This window comes from Clupea harengus, unplaced genomic scaffold (assembly GCF_900700415.2).
Source record: "Clupea harengus unplaced genomic scaffold, Ch_v2.0.2, whole genome shotgun sequence".
NCBI lineage: Eukaryota > Metazoa > Chordata > Actinopteri > Clupeiformes > Clupeidae > Clupea > Clupea harengus.
This window is the reverse complement of record NW_024879930.1, coordinates 1-16,427: the sequence shown is the minus strand read 5'-3', so window position 1 is coordinate 16,427 and position 16,427 is coordinate 1. Positions and strand designations below refer to the sequence as shown.

General features: G+C 41.6%; 3 protein-coding genes across 3 annotated transcripts; 2 read left to right on the top strand and 1 right to left on the bottom strand.

Annotated features, from left to right (window-relative positions):
- Nucleotides 1–125: 125 nt before the first annotated feature.
- tada3l (transcriptional adaptor 3 (NGG1 homolog, yeast)-like) lies at nt 126–3,672 on the top strand. Its single transcript, XM_042705546.1, has 9 exons — nt 126–219; nt 786–1,020; nt 1,111–1,358; nt 1,460–1,565; nt 1,726–1,858; nt 2,146–2,249; nt 2,399–2,499; nt 2,667–2,858; nt 2,970–3,672. Exons 2-9 carry the CDS (start codon nt 811–813, stop codon nt 3,160–3,162), a joined length of 1,287 nt encoding a protein of 428 aa, XP_042561480.1. The 5' UTR covers nt 126–219; nt 786–810; the 3' UTR covers nt 3,163–3,672.
- Nucleotides 3,673–3,723: 51 nt separating this feature from the next.
- On the top strand, nt 3,724–7,984 carry hmces (5-hydroxymethylcytosine binding, ES cell specific). The gene is made up of 7 exons (XM_042705547.1): nt 3,724–3,832; nt 4,303–4,505; nt 4,583–4,726; nt 5,035–5,232; nt 5,439–5,593; nt 6,284–6,476; nt 7,408–7,984. The coding sequence occupies exons 2-7, from the start codon at nt 4,317–4,319 to the stop codon at nt 7,594–7,596; spliced, it is 1,068 nt and encodes a 355-aa protein (XP_042561481.1). The 5' UTR covers nt 3,724–3,832; nt 4,303–4,316; the 3' UTR covers nt 7,597–7,984.
- On the bottom strand, nt 7,925–16,396 carry LOC122130786 (ras-related protein rab7). The gene is made up of 6 exons (XM_042705548.1): nt 16,273–16,396; nt 12,207–12,269; nt 10,935–11,061; nt 10,221–10,439; nt 9,848–9,976; nt 7,925–9,614 (listed from the first exon to the last, which is right to left on the bottom strand). The coding sequence occupies exons 1-6, from the start codon at nt 16,311–16,313 to the stop codon at nt 9,519–9,521; spliced, it is 675 nt and encodes a 224-aa protein (XP_042561482.1). The 5' UTR covers nt 16,314–16,396; the 3' UTR covers nt 7,925–9,518.
- Nucleotides 16,397–16,427: the final 31 nt, after the last annotated feature.

Below are 16,427 nucleotides of genomic sequence, written 5' to 3'. Positions count from 1 at the left end.
CAAAAAATCCCAATCATTTTCTCCACGAATAATGCCATTTTAAATCAATATAAACACAACCTTAAACACTATAGGTATATTTTAATAAAAAATGTATTAAAATAATGCTATAGTTTGTCTTGCCCTCTGTATTATAGACACCTAACTGGTGACATATATTATCCCTTCCCCTGTTCATGTGGACATGGTACAACCGGTAATGGCTGCCCCTTCTCAGAGGTAAATACTGCCGTTTAATTAGCTAACTGTATTCATATTTATTTGTAGCAAATCACAATGTAGATGCAACATATTTAAATACAATAATTTAGGTGGGAATTAGGCAATACGTATACAATATTAAGTGAGATGTATCCCTTCTGTTTGGCGAAACCGGTATTTATTCAGCTAGCTATGGATTTAGCTAGCTAGCTAGCATACTCGCCAATATTAGCGCAAGCTCCATCAATACATTGCTTGAACAGGACAGCAGAAGACAGAAGCAAGCTGTGTATTTGCGTATTTTCCACTCTTAAAGTTAGCCCTTAAGGTGTCTGCAAGTGTTCGTCCCTAAAACCAGCACGTGATAAACCGTTCTTATTTGGCCGGGACATCCTCTCGAATAACAAATTGTCAGAATATACACTGTAGGCCCGATAATCAGTGATCGCCCACACAAGTTTTTTACTCAGATGACTTAAGTCATTTATATGCAGTATATGCATATTTACAAGGAATAAAGTGCCATCCCATCCGCTGGACAGGTTAACGCGCATAGTACATTTTCTTGTGATGTTTTGTTGTAGATAGAAACATACTTTGACTGACGAGATGAGTGAGCTGAAGGATTGCCCACCGCTTAAATACTATGACTTCAAGCCTGTGGAGCACACCAAGGTATGTCCACGATACACAGCGGTTCTTGGACGTTCAGAGGATGATGGAATTGGCATAGAAGAACTAGACACACTCCAGTTGGAATTGGAGACCCTCCTCTCCTCGGCGAGTCGACGTCTTCGAGCATTGGAAGAACAGAGACAGGTGAAATGTTGAGATAAACATATATTTGGCCTGCTTATATTTCCTGAACAACTTTATTAAGATTGTGGTATTGTTCTGTTTTTATTGCAGATTCTGACAGACTGGCAGGATAAGAAAGGAGACAAGAGGTTTCTGAAGCTGAAGGATGCAGACCTCTCTGTCACCTCACGACATTCAAAGACTAAGAAGCAGAAACTAGATGGCAAGGGCAGCCATGGTGCAGGACCTGGTCCTGGTCGACCAAAATCAAAGAACTTGCAGCCCAAAGTGCAAGAGTATGAGTTCAGTGAAGACCCCCAAGAGATTCCACGTAATCCCAAAAATGATGCTCCTAACCGGTAAATCAACCTAACCTAACCTGAAAGGGCAGTCGCCTTTATTGTTAACCTGATATGTTATTGCTGTTATTTCACTCTGGTGTTCTGGTTATGTGTTTAAGATTTTGGGCCTCGGTGGAACCATACTGTTCTGACATAACCAATGAAGAAATACGGGTTCTGGAAGAACTGCTGAAGCCTCCAGAAGATGAGGCTGAATATTATAAAGTGGGTTTACTCATATTACTACACACACAAACGTATAGCCATAATCCCATTTTTACATATCACCATCTGGTGAAATCTGTCAATGCGGGTAGAATGTGTGTGAGACTGAGGAAGAAGTTTGTGCATTAGTTAGAGGATATACTGGCCTTCTTCTTTTAAGGTCCCTGCCTTGGGAAAGCACTATTCCCAGCGCTGGGCACAAGAGGATCTCCTGGAGGAGCAGAGGGAGGGAGCCAGAGCCAATGACAAAAAGAAGAGCATGATGGGCCCGCTTTCTGAGCTCGACGCCAAAGGTCAGTGCATTGCATATTGGGAAGCAAGACTGCACCTAAAAATGACAACCTGAACCTGTAGTTCTTCAGCTCACTTTATAGAGCACAGTACTGTCCAGGAAATGTATACCAGCTGACCAAGTATTCTTTATAATGTTAAATATTTAACGCACACCATGGTGGTCAACCATCATGTCCAAAATATTCAGGTTTTGCAAACTCATTATCACTTAAATCACCCTTTTTTTTTTTTAAACACACTTTTGATTTTGTTGTTGGTGATAATTAATCATCTATGTATTCTTCAGATGTAGATGCCCTGATAAAAAAGTCTGAGTCCCAGCACGACCCTCCTGACGATGGGTGTCCCTTTGGTCCTCTCACTCAGCGTCTACTTCAGGCCCTGGTTGAGGTCAGAATCAGAAGTTTGAAATGAGAAGCGAGTTAAAAAAAGAGTTAAAGTGTGGCTGAGCCTGAGAAATAATTAAACTACAGCCATTTTGAGATTAAATGAAAATGACTCATTTTAGAGTATGATCAACATTTAAATTTGCTTTGTAGGAGAACATCATAGCCCCAATGGAGGATTCCCCAATTCCAGACATTCCAGGGAAGGACGATGGGGCAGGGACTTCACCACGCAGTCAAGGGAAAGCTTTTAGGTGAGAAGAAACCCTATTCCAGGGGTCCCAAACACACGTCAACTCCATTCATTGTGGTCTGGAACTTGTCCTTTGGATTGCTTTTTTGACAAAGCACCAAGCAGAATCAGATTGAAAGTAATACATTTACATATTTGCTATGCTTAAGCATTATGTTTTTTGTACAGTGTCCCCCACACACGCTCCCTTGAAGCCCGAATCAAGGAGGAGCTGATATCACAGGGGCTTCTAGACTCAGAAGAACGTCAGGGGGTTGGTGGAGACGCAGAGGATGAGGTGCTCGCTGAGCTGCACAAGAGACAAGCAGAACTCAAGGCCCTGAGTGCCCATAATCGTTCCCGCAAACAGGAGCTCCTGAGGTAAACACTAGTTAAGTTTTTTTTTTACTTAACCACATAGTTTAGTTATAAGTTTGCTCTCTGCTGTGTTATATTAGTGAAACAAAATTTCTATGACCACTCATTATCTAGGTTGGCTCGGGAGGAGATGCGCAAACAGGAACTAAGACAGCGGGTCCGAGTGGCTGACAATGAAGTCATGGAGGGCTTCCGTCGCATCATGGCTGCCAGGCAGAAGAAACGTACACCCACAAAGAAAGAAAAGGACCAGGCCTGGAAGGCCCTGAAGGAGAGAGAGAGCATACTCAAACTGCTAGATGGCTAGAGTTGCATCTTATTGGCTTGACATTAGTGTTGTGCTAATGACCAAGCCCATCAGCTCCTGAAACTACACTACTGTGACTGATCATATCATGCCTCTGCCACCTTTAGGTGCCAATCATTGTTACCACATTTTGCCTTTTTTATACATCCCCAGAACCAAGTAAATACCAGCAACAAGGTTGAATGATATTCTGGTGGTTGGCAAGTGAATTCTGGAAGTGCATGTGTACCAATACAGATTTTATGGCTGAATGCTTTTTGACTGTACAGCAGAACTTACGTATTAAGCAGGTAATTTTGACAGGGAATAATACATTTTTTTTTTTCATTTGTGGGACTCCATTGTGTTCATTGTTGCTTCGTTTTGAGTCTGATGAAGTGAAGTAGTTTTAGGTCATAGATATTGTTAGACTACTGACATTTTTTATGTCATGGTTTGTGTATTGTAAGGAAAAGGTATGGGGAGTTTGAATATATAAATACGTAAAAGAATAAAAAACATTCCAACCCATGTGTTAGTGTCTTTATGTAGCATTTGTATTATCCTGCTTGAGTGTACGTCAACTTCACTCGTGGGGAGGCTGGAACGTGACGTAAGCCACTGCTCAGACCACACTTTTTAGCGGAGCAAGCATCTTGACTGGTCTGCTTTGTTTGTCTACATGTGAAAGGTAGGTATTTGACTGTTCTTGACATTGTTATTGTAAAATATATTCGACGAGTCCTACGTAGAGAGAGAGAAAGGGGAGTGTTGTTTGCTCCGTAAACCAGGCGATGCTAGATGTTGCGTGCAGTCGTGTCTTTTGTTAGCTTGTTGACTTGAGCGGTCTGGTGACTTGATAACATTTCAGTGTAGAAATCTACACTATTTGCATTAGTGGCAGAACTCGCCAAACATTTTCTGTGGGGATTTATTTTATAAAATGCTGTTCGTGTAACAATAAGTGCTAACTAGTTAGCTGTCGAGCTAAGAGTCAAGTTAGCTACCTCCTCACAGAAAATGAATGGTGATATCTGACGTATACACTAGGGGTTTAAATGGGGATGATATAAGTCAGCGTTCTGCTGTACGTTTCCCTTGCACCCAAGAGCATTTGTGGAAGTTATTAACTGTGAATTGTATTGTTGTCACGTGACCTAGTATTTTGCCCGGGCATGTGCGGAAGGACTGCGTGCACCTTGGCGCCAGATGAGGTCAGCCGAGCTTCTGGGTATAGGGACAGGTCAGGAAGGCGAAGAAGACCACAGTGGCGAGATGGAGATATGGACAAGTACCGACCCTCTTACAATAAGAGCCCTCAGTCCAACAGCCCAGTGTTATTATCCCATAGGCATTTTAAGAAGGTAAGGTACATTGCCAATTTGCTTTTGTAGTTCTTGCATCAGTGTAGAAGACTGTTACATTTAAGTTTTATCCACAGGATGCTCCGGTAGATGAGTTTGTCCTGGCTGCAATGCGTTGGGGTCTGGTTCCTGCCTGGTTTAAGGAGAACGACCCAAGCAAAATGCAGTACAGCACCAACAACTGTCGCAGAGAGAGCCTGCTGGAAAAGAAGTCCTATAAGGTGATTGTCCATCCTTGTAACAGCATGATGAAACCAGAAGGGTGGGAGGGGTACATTCTTGGGCTGCAGAAGATGCCTCTGATATGTTGAGATAAGTGTGGCATTTTACATATTGAGATTTTAATGTTGTTGGAAAGTGAAAGCAATTCATATTTTTATGCTAGTAGTAACTTATTGGTAGGTGAAATACACATTTTAAAACACACTAAAAAGAGTGTATGTTGTAAAGCTTACATACATTTTCCATCTGGTATTGGAGGTAATATTCAGCATTAATTCATGATGACACTTTGGTGGGTTTCCGTTAGGATCCCCTTTTGAAAGGTCAACGTTGCGTCATCCTGGCAGATGGTTTTTATGAGTGGAGGAGACAGGACAAGGACAAGCAGCCATTTTTCATCTACTTTCCCCAAAGCAAGCAAACACTGCCTGGATCTGCTGACACACAGTGTGATGGTGTCAAACAAGAATATCAGTCCGAGGCTCAGACACCAGAACAAGAAGAGGTAACTTTACCATTGAGTTACATTGCCAGCATAACAGAGAGAAGATAATTATCTCATACTCATACTAAACAGACAGCTCATTGACAGTCCCTTTAAAATCGGTCTTTAATAAGTTTAGTTGAAGCACCTATATAGTCCTCAGTGTTTCCAGGATGTCAAGAGTTAATTCCTGTATTACTGTTTTTGAACTTCCTCTCCATTCACAGGACAAGGATGAGGAATGTAGATGGACTGGCTGGCGGCTGCTCACCATTGCAGGCCTGTTTGACTGCTGGACACCCCCGTCTGGTGGGGAGCCTCTGTACACCTACACTGTCATCACAGTAGATGCCTCATCTGATCTTCAGAGCATCCATGACCGGCAAGTCCCTGCCTTGAAGTACTGTTTTTATTCAGTACTGTTAATCTGACTTCATGAGGTTTTAGCTGTCATGTTTTATGTTACTATGTCTTACTAAAACTTGTCTAGCAGCAATTGTCCAAACTTGTCTAGCAGCAGTTGTTGAAAACACAACACAAATCTAGAGGTGTAACTTAGCCACCATGATTTAAGCTTAGCTTCAGTGGCTTAACAAGATACCCTAATCTGTTGCGTATGAAATATGTTAAAGAATAATATGTATGATGACTAATGTGGGATGGCCTGTGTACACTGGCTTATCTTATCTTAACCACCAGTCACTGAAGGCATGATTGTGGTCAGAGCATAGATCAAGCATCCAAGCTCAGGTTGTTTAAATCAACAGATATGAGTAGTACATACCAAAAATAAATCCTCATTCCAAAAGAGAACATGTAAGGTCAAATGCAGTGCACAAATCAGCTATCCAAGACTGCGAGAAGTCTTCTATATACAGACAACTTTAAAAATTCAGTCAAGTTGTCTACTAGCCAGTCCCAACTATGCCCAACATTTGTGTTACCATGCTGTTATGTGCACCCTGAAGAGGCAAGAGGCAGACCAGTCCAGTCCTCCCCGTTGAACAGAGTAGGTTTGTGTAAGTATATTAGTTTAGGTGCACCTACTTAACCTAACACTTTTGCCCTGTAGAATGCCAGCGGTGCTTGATGGTGAGGAGGAGGTGAGGCGATGGCTTGACTTCGGGGAGGTGCGATCACTTGATGCCCTGGAAATGCTGAGCCCCAAAAATGCATTGACCTTTCACCCTGTCTCCTCCTTTGTCAACAACTTGCGCAATAATTCCCCAGAGTGCCTACAGCCTGTGGATCCTAACATTAAGAAGGTATGCATCCTAAAAGTTGTTTTATCATTGAGATTCTGGGGGCGACACACATTTAGTTTACTGAGCAAAAATTACTCACCCACAGAATCATACTTATTTTGTGTTTAAATGTATTATTCAAATCTATCACCTCTGATAATAACTCATAGTCAGAAACATTCTTCTTTATTTCATGACCGCAGGTTCTTACCAAAGGCTCTTGCGATCTTATTATGGATAGTACATTTCATACATTTCTGTTAATGTAATTGCTCTAGACTGGCAGTACAACTGTGCTGTAGTTGACAGTATTTACAACAGTGCCAAAACTGTTCATACTTGTGAATATTTAGGATTTATTCGCACAGAATATTTCATGCTTATTGTGGAAATCTCCAAGTGCTTGCAGGTACGACGAAGCAACTTTTAATACAGTGATTGAATTTCGCCCAAACAGTCTGTGCTGATTCATATGCTATAGTGAAGTTAGTACACACGCTAGAAAAACACTTAATCCAGTACGTCTTAAAACACTGAAGAATTTACACTTCTTTGACAAATAACTCTGCGGTCATGCATGTCAGTACAGAACACCATACGTTACCAGGAAATGGCTTAGGTACAGTATGTCTCAACAGAGGTAAATACAAATGTCTTTAGAGCTCGTCAATTTTAAATAGAAACAGAAAAAAACTAAATGAAGACACTGTTCAGTAGTACAGGAGTCGTACATGAGTCTCAATTTTGTAAGAGAATACTTCCAAGTTTCACAGTGAGGTCTTTCATGAGTATTTGTGTAGTAGAACACTGGCTTTAACTGTACTGTGAGGCTGCCGTTTCTCTGCCGTATCTCATACATACAGAATGCAGTGTCTGGCAAGTTTGACCGTGGTCTTGTATGGTGCTTCCTAAGCCTTTTGGCTATGTCTCTTGCTTTGTTTACTCTGCTCAGAAGCCTGTGGAGACTGCCAGTAGTAAGATGATGATGAGCTGGTTAAAGAGCTCCACGCCCACTAAGAGGAAGGAACCTGCAGATTCCACAAAGACAGATACTGGGGAAAAATCCACAGCCCAAAAGCGACCCAAGACAGCAGGGCCTCTGCAGCAATGGCTTCTGGGAAGTGAAATGAACAAGAAATGAAGGACTTGGGTGTTGTAGCACATACGTTTTGGTAGGATTTAAGACTTAAATTGTGAGAGACCATTAATCCTGCTGTATTTTCCATAAATCACTAGCAGTGAGTTGGAAAATCCCACAAGCTTCCTTTTTCAAATTCATTGGTGAATTTCACATTTTTGAGTATGAAAGTCTGCAGGTTTGGTGATCTACTGATCTACTGATCACAAACCAGGAAATTGTGCTGGAGTCATTAGTTTGTCATGCAATAAAGAATTTGTTTCCTGTATGTGCTAGTCTAAACACAGAATGGTTATGTCCATTCTGCAGGGGGGTAAAAAAACAACATTTATTTATTCAACAACATTTTTATTCTCATTATTACTTTGAAATACATATATTTCCCAAACGATGTGTATGTTGTGCATATGTGGTTTAATTTCAATGACGAATGTTTTAACATTTTCCCCATCCTTTTATCAAGTTCTGTATTTTTGTCTATGTAATGCAAGTCAAATTTTCAATAATAATAATAACAATAATAATAATGTACGAACAGATAGTAAAAGATCCAAGTGATATCAAGCACTTAAATTCTTTGCCAACCTGAGCTACCTTCAGACACAGAGTGAGATATGGTAAGACCGAAACAGCTGGCTTTTGCCACAGATCGACAAATGAACAGATTTGCAGTTATACAAAGTCTTATGACATGAAAGTAGACAATAAAAAAGTAGACAATATAGTAGTACTAGTATCATAGTACTACTAGCACTAGTAGTAGTAGTAGTAGTAGTGAGTCGTATTCATACACAAAGGAAAAAAAAAAAACACATTTTGCTTTCCTCCCTGATTTGTGATTGGCTATTTGATTTGGGCATTTGATTAGTTCCTTCTTATTCAGAGTTCATCTACAGGTACAGCTCAGTATGGCATAGGATGACAGGCCAGGACCCCTTTCCACTAGCCATAGCACAAGTGTCTTGATGGTTTGAAATCACATGACATAAAACATCACCCAACCAGTCCAGGAATTTGTGATTGGTCAGCTAGGTTATTAAACCTGTCCTGACCTGTCCAATCACTAAGAATCAGTTAGAAGAATAAAGGAGACCAATGACGAAAGCTTAAAAAGGTAGGGCACATTAGGATAAGCAGGTAAGCATTACTCAGTGATCAGGGCAGTGTTTTAAATCCATACCTCTAACCCTAGTTTGAACTGAAATGGTAGTTCTACATCTGTATTAGCTGCAAATGAGGTGCTTTGTTAAAGGTCTACAAGTCAACAAAGTGCAGAAATTAAAAGCATTCAGGCTCCCCCCCCCCCCCTCTCCAACACCCCCCATCTTGCCACCCAGTTCACCTCTGAGACCATTCACGTTAGCATCCACGCATGTCTTAGAGCTGCACATGTGGCCGTAGATGCGTTTCCACACCCTCAGCTCACACCGAGATCAATTACTTATCCTTCATCCTTTACATCTCAATTCTCCATTTTACAGTTTGGGAGCAAATCCACAAGGAAGCCCCTAACCCCCCTTTCAAGTGTTACGGGGACGTGAACTTCACACACAGAGGGCAAGAAAAGAAAACAGGTGTCCAGAGTTGTAACAACAGGGGTTAAAAGGGCTATTATTTTTAAGATAATCACACACATAGTTACCAAAAGGTTTTGACATATTTAGGTGGTCTTCGAGCTTATATGTTAGCCTTTTGAGCTTAAGTGTCTTTGAGTATATGGATGTGAGTGCATTAACGTGTACGGTGTACTCTACGAGAGGAAGCCTGCTTGCTCTACAAAGGCCAGTTATAATATTGGGGAAAGTAGGGGGGGGGGGTGTCAGGGTAGGGATAGAGAATGTGTGGTTGGCAGAGGGGAGAGACAAGGCCAGAGGGGGTGAGGGTCTACAGCAGAGACCCCCCATCCACCCAAGGGTTCCAGGTCCTTAGCAGCTACATGTCTCCGCTGAAGGCTTGGCCCGCTCATTTCTGTCCAGTTTGATAGGCTCAGGGAACTCGTTGTACAACTCCACCTCTGTTTCCTGAGCACAGCAGAGATGGATACAGACAGGAAATGAAGATGTTAGAGGAACTTAGAGCGCATCCATTTTATGTCATGACAATACCACTGACTGAGTGAAGAACAATGTATACAGCTATGAGCATTTTTTTAATACTGAATACTGGTATCAATATTGAAGTATACAATTACTAAATCAACATCAGAATATCACTTCAACTACATAAAGTGATCACTTCAGCTCTTGTGCCATACCTGCTTTAGGGCATTGCGTGCTATGGTCTGAAAGGCTTGCTCCACATTAATGGCTTCCTTGGCGCTTGTCTCAAAGTAGGGGATGTTGTTCTTGCTCTGGCACCATGCTTGTGCACGCTTGGTTGTCACCTGGGGAACAAAAAAACGGTGTAATTAAATAGACAGCAGATTCTGTATAATCTGACCAAAGCTATACAAGCAATTGTATAAATAGGCAGAGATCTGGAGAACTTGGTGATGATGAACCATTTAGCCGTCTGTCTTAATTCACCGACAAGATTCACCACAAGATTTCCACAAAGGAGTTGCACTTCTGAGGCAGAAGACTAGGAGTTTCGCTTTTCTCTGCCCTTTGCTGATGCCATGCGTTTACCTGTCTGTTCTCAAGGTCTATCTTGTTGCCCAGCACCACAAAAGGGAAGTTTTCTGGATCACGAGGGCTGGCCTGAATCAGGAACTCATCTCTCCAGCTGTCTAGGGTCTTGAAGGTGTTTGGAGCGGTCACATCAAACACCAGAACACAGCAGTCTGCGCCGCGGTAGAATGCTACTCCTAGAGACTGGAATCGCTCCTGGCCTGCGGTATCCCATATCTTCAGAAGAAACAAAGGAAAACTAGTTAAAGAGGCACCGCACCCTAAAATGTGTGTTTTTTTTAGCTGTAAATTAACGGATATGACTAAACTGTAAAAAAAAAAGAAACAACCACAAAATTACCACTTTTATAAAAATGGGTGTTTGTTTGGGTTGAAAATGGCTCAACACACCATCCACTGTTAAAAATCCTCCTGAACCATCCTAAATGCCGATGCTGACGTGGACTCAACCATTTGGGACTTATCCATGTCATGAAATGGGCAGCCCAGACCCTGCCAGTGAGGGTGAATCTCATTTTCATTTGCTGAACGAGACTCGTCGTTAACAGGAATTTACTCTCTCCCCCCCTCAGCCCTTTGTTGACTTAAGCATAGTGATCATTGTAAGGGTAGACAATATTTGCTGTAATTTGATCAATGTCTGAGGGGAGAAAACACTTGATAAGCATTTACTCATTTCCATCCTATGGACTGAGTGAATGTTTGAATTACCTGCATTGTGACGAGTCGGTCATCGACCATCACCTCTTTCGTCAGGAAATCAGCTCCTATTGTTGCTTTGTACTGATTACTAAACTTCTTATTGACATATTGATTCATCAGCGAGGTCTTCCCAACTCTTCAGAAGCAGAGAGGGAAAGAAAAAAAGAGAGAGAGAGATATTAATGCAGTTACAAAGATGAAAGCCACACTTATTTCTACAGCCATGTTTCACTGATGCAACCCACTATGCAACCAACCATAGCCAACTTGAATTTTACAAGCACCGCAAGAAAGTAAACAGTAAATAGCTCAACAACCACCTGTGTCTGACGCACTGAAACTAACTGCATGAACGCCTCTACACCCAAAGTGGGCTTCTGTTATGAGTGCAAGACTTCCATATTCCGGCATTGACTTTCAACATTTGCCGTGTACATTTTGGTTCATAAACGGTCATAGCCTGTAACATGGCCTTTGGGTACAGACCAACAGCATACTGAAACAGATCATCAGATCTGCATGCATCTTCCTCAGCCGCTTATCTTATGGAATAAAGTAGGTAATTCCAAGGGAAGGTGTATAATTAAAGTAGAAACTCTCTCAAATGTATTGAGATTTGCCTAGATCCTTTAAGAATCTAAGAAACTGCATACACTTGAATGAAATATTCATTTCTAAAACTCCGCCCTCACGAAAACCCATGAATTTAGTATAATGTCCTTTTCAAGATAGGCCGAGCTAGCTTCATGGTAGACTTTAACGGAGACTTATTCTTCACCAGCCTGCACTGTCATTGTCACAATTTACATAACATTTATTGTTGTGTAGAAACTTGTGGTATGGCTGTAAAAAATAACATTGAGGCTGCTCAAAACATTGTGACCTATATGAACTCCAACCAGCAATGCATGAACAGCAACATTCTAAGTTAACAACAAATTAATTCATATAGCTTATGATACAACAGTCCCAAATGTGTCACAGCATCTCTGCTAACCTAACCAAATACCTCTTCCTTTCTGTAATCACCCAAACCACTCCCAGAGCATGCTGGCTGGCTGACTATTCGCCAAATGTACTGGCCTGGACATTTTTTCAACAGAGGGTTTTTATATTTATTATTATATATATATATATATATATACATACACATACACACACACACACACACACACACACACACACACACACACACACACACACACACACACACACACACACACACACACACACACACACACACACTTTGTTGGTGGCTTTCAATCATAAGGTGGTACTCACCCAGAGTCTCCCAGAATGATCACTTTGAGTAGAACTTTCTTCCTAGACGTCATTCTGTCAGAGCTGGATAAAAGCACAAATGTATCTGAGCAACACAGCACAGACTGTACCCATGCAAGTACACCCAAATTCAAGATAACATTCTACTCCGTGACCAAAAACATATATCTTTTAAAATCAACACACTACAGATTACAATTTGACTATGACAAATGAAAACATCTTGAAAAACATAAAAAACAAGGCCTATAATTCTTACATTGCACAGAAGATTATCTACACTACTGGCATCTCATCTCTGACACAGAGTCACTCTAGCAAACACTTAACCTTTGACCAAAGAATGACCTTTAACCTGAATGAATCACATTCACCTATTTGGTTTGATAGCAACAGCCTCACAACTAGGGGCAAACTGATCTAATCCCAAATGCTTGTCTGTGCCTGCAACACTGTGACATACCAACTGGCTGTTTTCCACTGGCTAATAAGGCGCATCCAGTTGCATGCTAGGCATGCAGGCAATACGCATTCCTCAACTTTGTCCCCCTTCAGGCTGTTCAGTTTATTTGTGCAAATATGACAATGAGTGCCTTGAATCAATGTAGCATTACTATAGTCTTTTAGGAGTTTTAAAACGAAAAGAAACCTTTTGTGTGCTGCCGGGAGAGAGATCTCACTCCATGTACACTCATGCTCTTACTAGTCATGTGCTCTCTTTTGAAACCATTACTAGTCACAAGACACACACGCACAGACATAGCCATGCCTACTGTTGTACAGTGACGGAAAGATCACTTCCCCTTTTCCCTGTGGACTAACCGAGTGAAAGGCAGGGCTACTAGCCAGTTGGACTTGAGCGTTCTCACATGTCAACAAGCTTTTTGTCTGTCAGACGTGTGACAGCCCCCCTTTAAGAAGACGATTGGCTGGCTGAACTGAGCGTGATGAAATGCCTCAGACAGTAAATCAAGCTGGAACATTAGCTATGGGGCACAACATGTCCCCTGGCGCAGAGAGGTCAAAAACAAAAACAAAAACAAACAAAAATCTCTGGCAGCCAGTTACTGCAATCATCTGTGTGACTGAGCTTCAGGCCAGGTTCCCCTCTCTTGAGGTAGAACATCAACCAAAGGAAAAAAAACACTTTACAGGTTTTTGATTCTGGCTCTTTTATGATAGTTAAAGCAGGAGTCACACATAAGTGAAGATTTGTGATCAATATCTACGAGAGATTGCAAAGAAGGCATCACTTGCCCCTCTCCTCTTGCCCAGCCATAAGCAAAGGCTCTTCACAATACCAACATCATCTTGAACGATGTAAGGATTCAAGCCCTGTCCCTATTCCACCCCTCTAAAATTAACATTTATATCAAAGCACTACAAAGCAAGCCCTTTGTTTCTTTATAATCTCAGTCCCTCAGCGCCTCAAATACACTACTTGAAAGCTGTGTGCTGCCGACTCAGTGATAGCCCTCTGGCAGCTCTGCAGTACTTTAAAAAAAAAGAAAAGAAAAGAAAAGAAAAAAACAAGAATTTCTCTCAAGAGCCCTGGATACTGAGCTTTAGGAGAAGCTTGACAAAATGAAAATCTTTATCCTCCTTTTTTATGAAAAATACACAGAACCATGCAAACCTTCAGGGACATGACAGTGGGTAGATAATCTAAATCCGGTCCATGTTGAAGTCTAAATGTCTGATGAAGCCCTGTGTCCTAAAGCAACAACACATCTTGCTTTACATGAACATAAAAGCATGTACATGCCCTTTGTGCTTCTTTTTGGGTTTGTTGTTATTAAACAATGCCATTGTGTTTATTTGAGGAGAACAATAAATTAGATGTCTGAGAAAGATACTTATCTCATTTGCTTCACAAAGAGTAAAGAAATCATAGTCAATGCTGCTAAAGAGCATTGCGGGATAGAGCACTTCCTCTTCAACACATACTGAGGATACATTAGGGCTTTACCTTGCCTCTGACCCCACTCTGTCGCCCCTGCTCTGGGGTCCACAGAGGCTGGTGAGGCTCAGGATGTCAAGAGCCACTGAGAAAAAAAAAAAAAAAAAAAAAACACTGATCTTGTTCTGTTGTCCACTCAGTTGAGCTGACCACTTTGAGACCACTCAGGGCCATCATACCCCTTTCTCTCTTCAACAATAGGCAGATTTTGAGGCAATGATAACGGTTTCCAGACATACAGTACGTACAGGTGTACATGTGAACGGTCCTATTCCTCTTGAAAACCAAGAGGGGTAGCATTCCTGCTCCCAGAGGTCTCCTTGGATCTTGTTGTGATCGAGTGTGTACCAAGTCGGTGGTTATTGAATGGGGCACTTGACATAAGGAATGTACAGCAGCACTGAGAAGTCTATAAGTAGACTCTCTTGACTGACCAACATTTAAAATCCCATTTGAACTCTATCGCCTAGTCACACTTCAATGAGATGGAGGAACGTCAGTGGCACTACATGAAATTTGTGCACAATTAAATATGACTTAGAGTGTGCTTATACTTGGTTTTAAAATGTGTCTTCGCGATCAGATCACAAGTTGACAGCCGAGACAAATTACCGTTTACACCTGTGTCCAGGTCCCAAGGTGTCCAGCTGATCACTTGTGTTCAGATTTCGCTACTGCCTAGTCAGGGATGTATCAGTGTTAACACTACCAAAGATGAGTTGTCAAATGCATCCCAGACCTCCTCAGCAAGTGGTTTGAGTGAATGGATCGCAATGCGCCGATGTGGTCTTTTACAGTTGTATTTAGCGCTGTCCTTTTTGCGATCCGAGTGCCCAAGACGTGTTGCAAAACTAGGGCCTCAGAGTCACAGGGAGGATAATCCCGTTTTACTGTACAGTGATTTGAGCTACGGTACACGACAAAAGACACCATTCTAATGGTCTTGTTGCAAATAGTGTTCTTGTTCACCTCCAAATCTTGACATTTGCAACTTAAAAACAAATTACCCTTGAGGAATTTTTGACGGTGGTGTGCAACTCTGGAAGTACTGCATTGAACTGGGAGGTGCCATTTGCACATTGAGGGCTGAGAGTAATTCATTTATTTGCCATTTCAACTAAATGAAGGTTCATCCACTAATTGCAAACCTATGCAAATTGCTACAGCCCTTCTGTGCACAGACCAGGGCCTGCTGATCATATTGAATTAATGATAAAGCAGGATCTGGTGGTCAATGTCCATGGACTCCCCTTCCTCACAAACCAACAGAAGGATCAGTTACAACCAGAAAGCAGCCTCCTTGTCTATGCTGGTAACTTCGAGGGGGTTGGGGGAGACACCCCTGGGGTATACTTGTGCATCCTACACTCTTAGCTGTGGATGGATGCACTCACTCCAAGATATTTAATCTATGAGGGCCAATTGATTTTGTCTCAGGGTTATTAAGCTGTATTATACTTCTGGATAAAATTGAATGAGACTAGGTGGCTTATCTGCCTTGTCAAACCAAGCAGCCTGTCGGGCACTATAAAAAAAATACCACAAAAGCATATGCAGTGATCTTCAACATTTGCCTTGATACATTTACAAAATTCTTTAAAAAACCTCAATTACAACTTCTATCCAAGGACTGAACTGAAACAACAGTGGTGCTGGATACTTTCCAACACCATGTCAAAGGATTTATAGTTATAGAACATAGACAGTAAAAGTTATAAACGTAATGATATGGACACATATCCTCCCACGTGGACGAGAGCACAAAGGGAGAGCGATTCCCTGCACTTGTCAACTCCATATTTAATCTGTAACCCATGACACCAGGAAAAGTCGAATCACGTGGTGCAAAGGGTCCTCTCAACCCGTGAAACCCGTGGCCAACGTTATATAGCATTAAGGTTACAGTTAGTTAGATTACCTTAGGCCCATACTAAAACAGAAAATAACGTTCACTCATCTTGATGTATCTCTAACGTTGATTGACATTTACTGCATTATGTCGAAATTCAAAATGCCAAATTAACTGACGATAACAAGCTATCTGAATAAACATGTTTGTGGTAGGCCTGTGGACATTTCGCAAGCTCACAGATTTCGCAAACTCACCAACAGCTTCTTAATAGCATTGCCGAGGCAACCCTTCGCATTTATTCGTTACATTGATAATCTCGCTAACCGCTCACTGATTGCAGACCCATGGTATAACTGGTAACGACCACCAATCAAGGCGACGGAAAACAAAGCATTTAGCTGTCTAACTA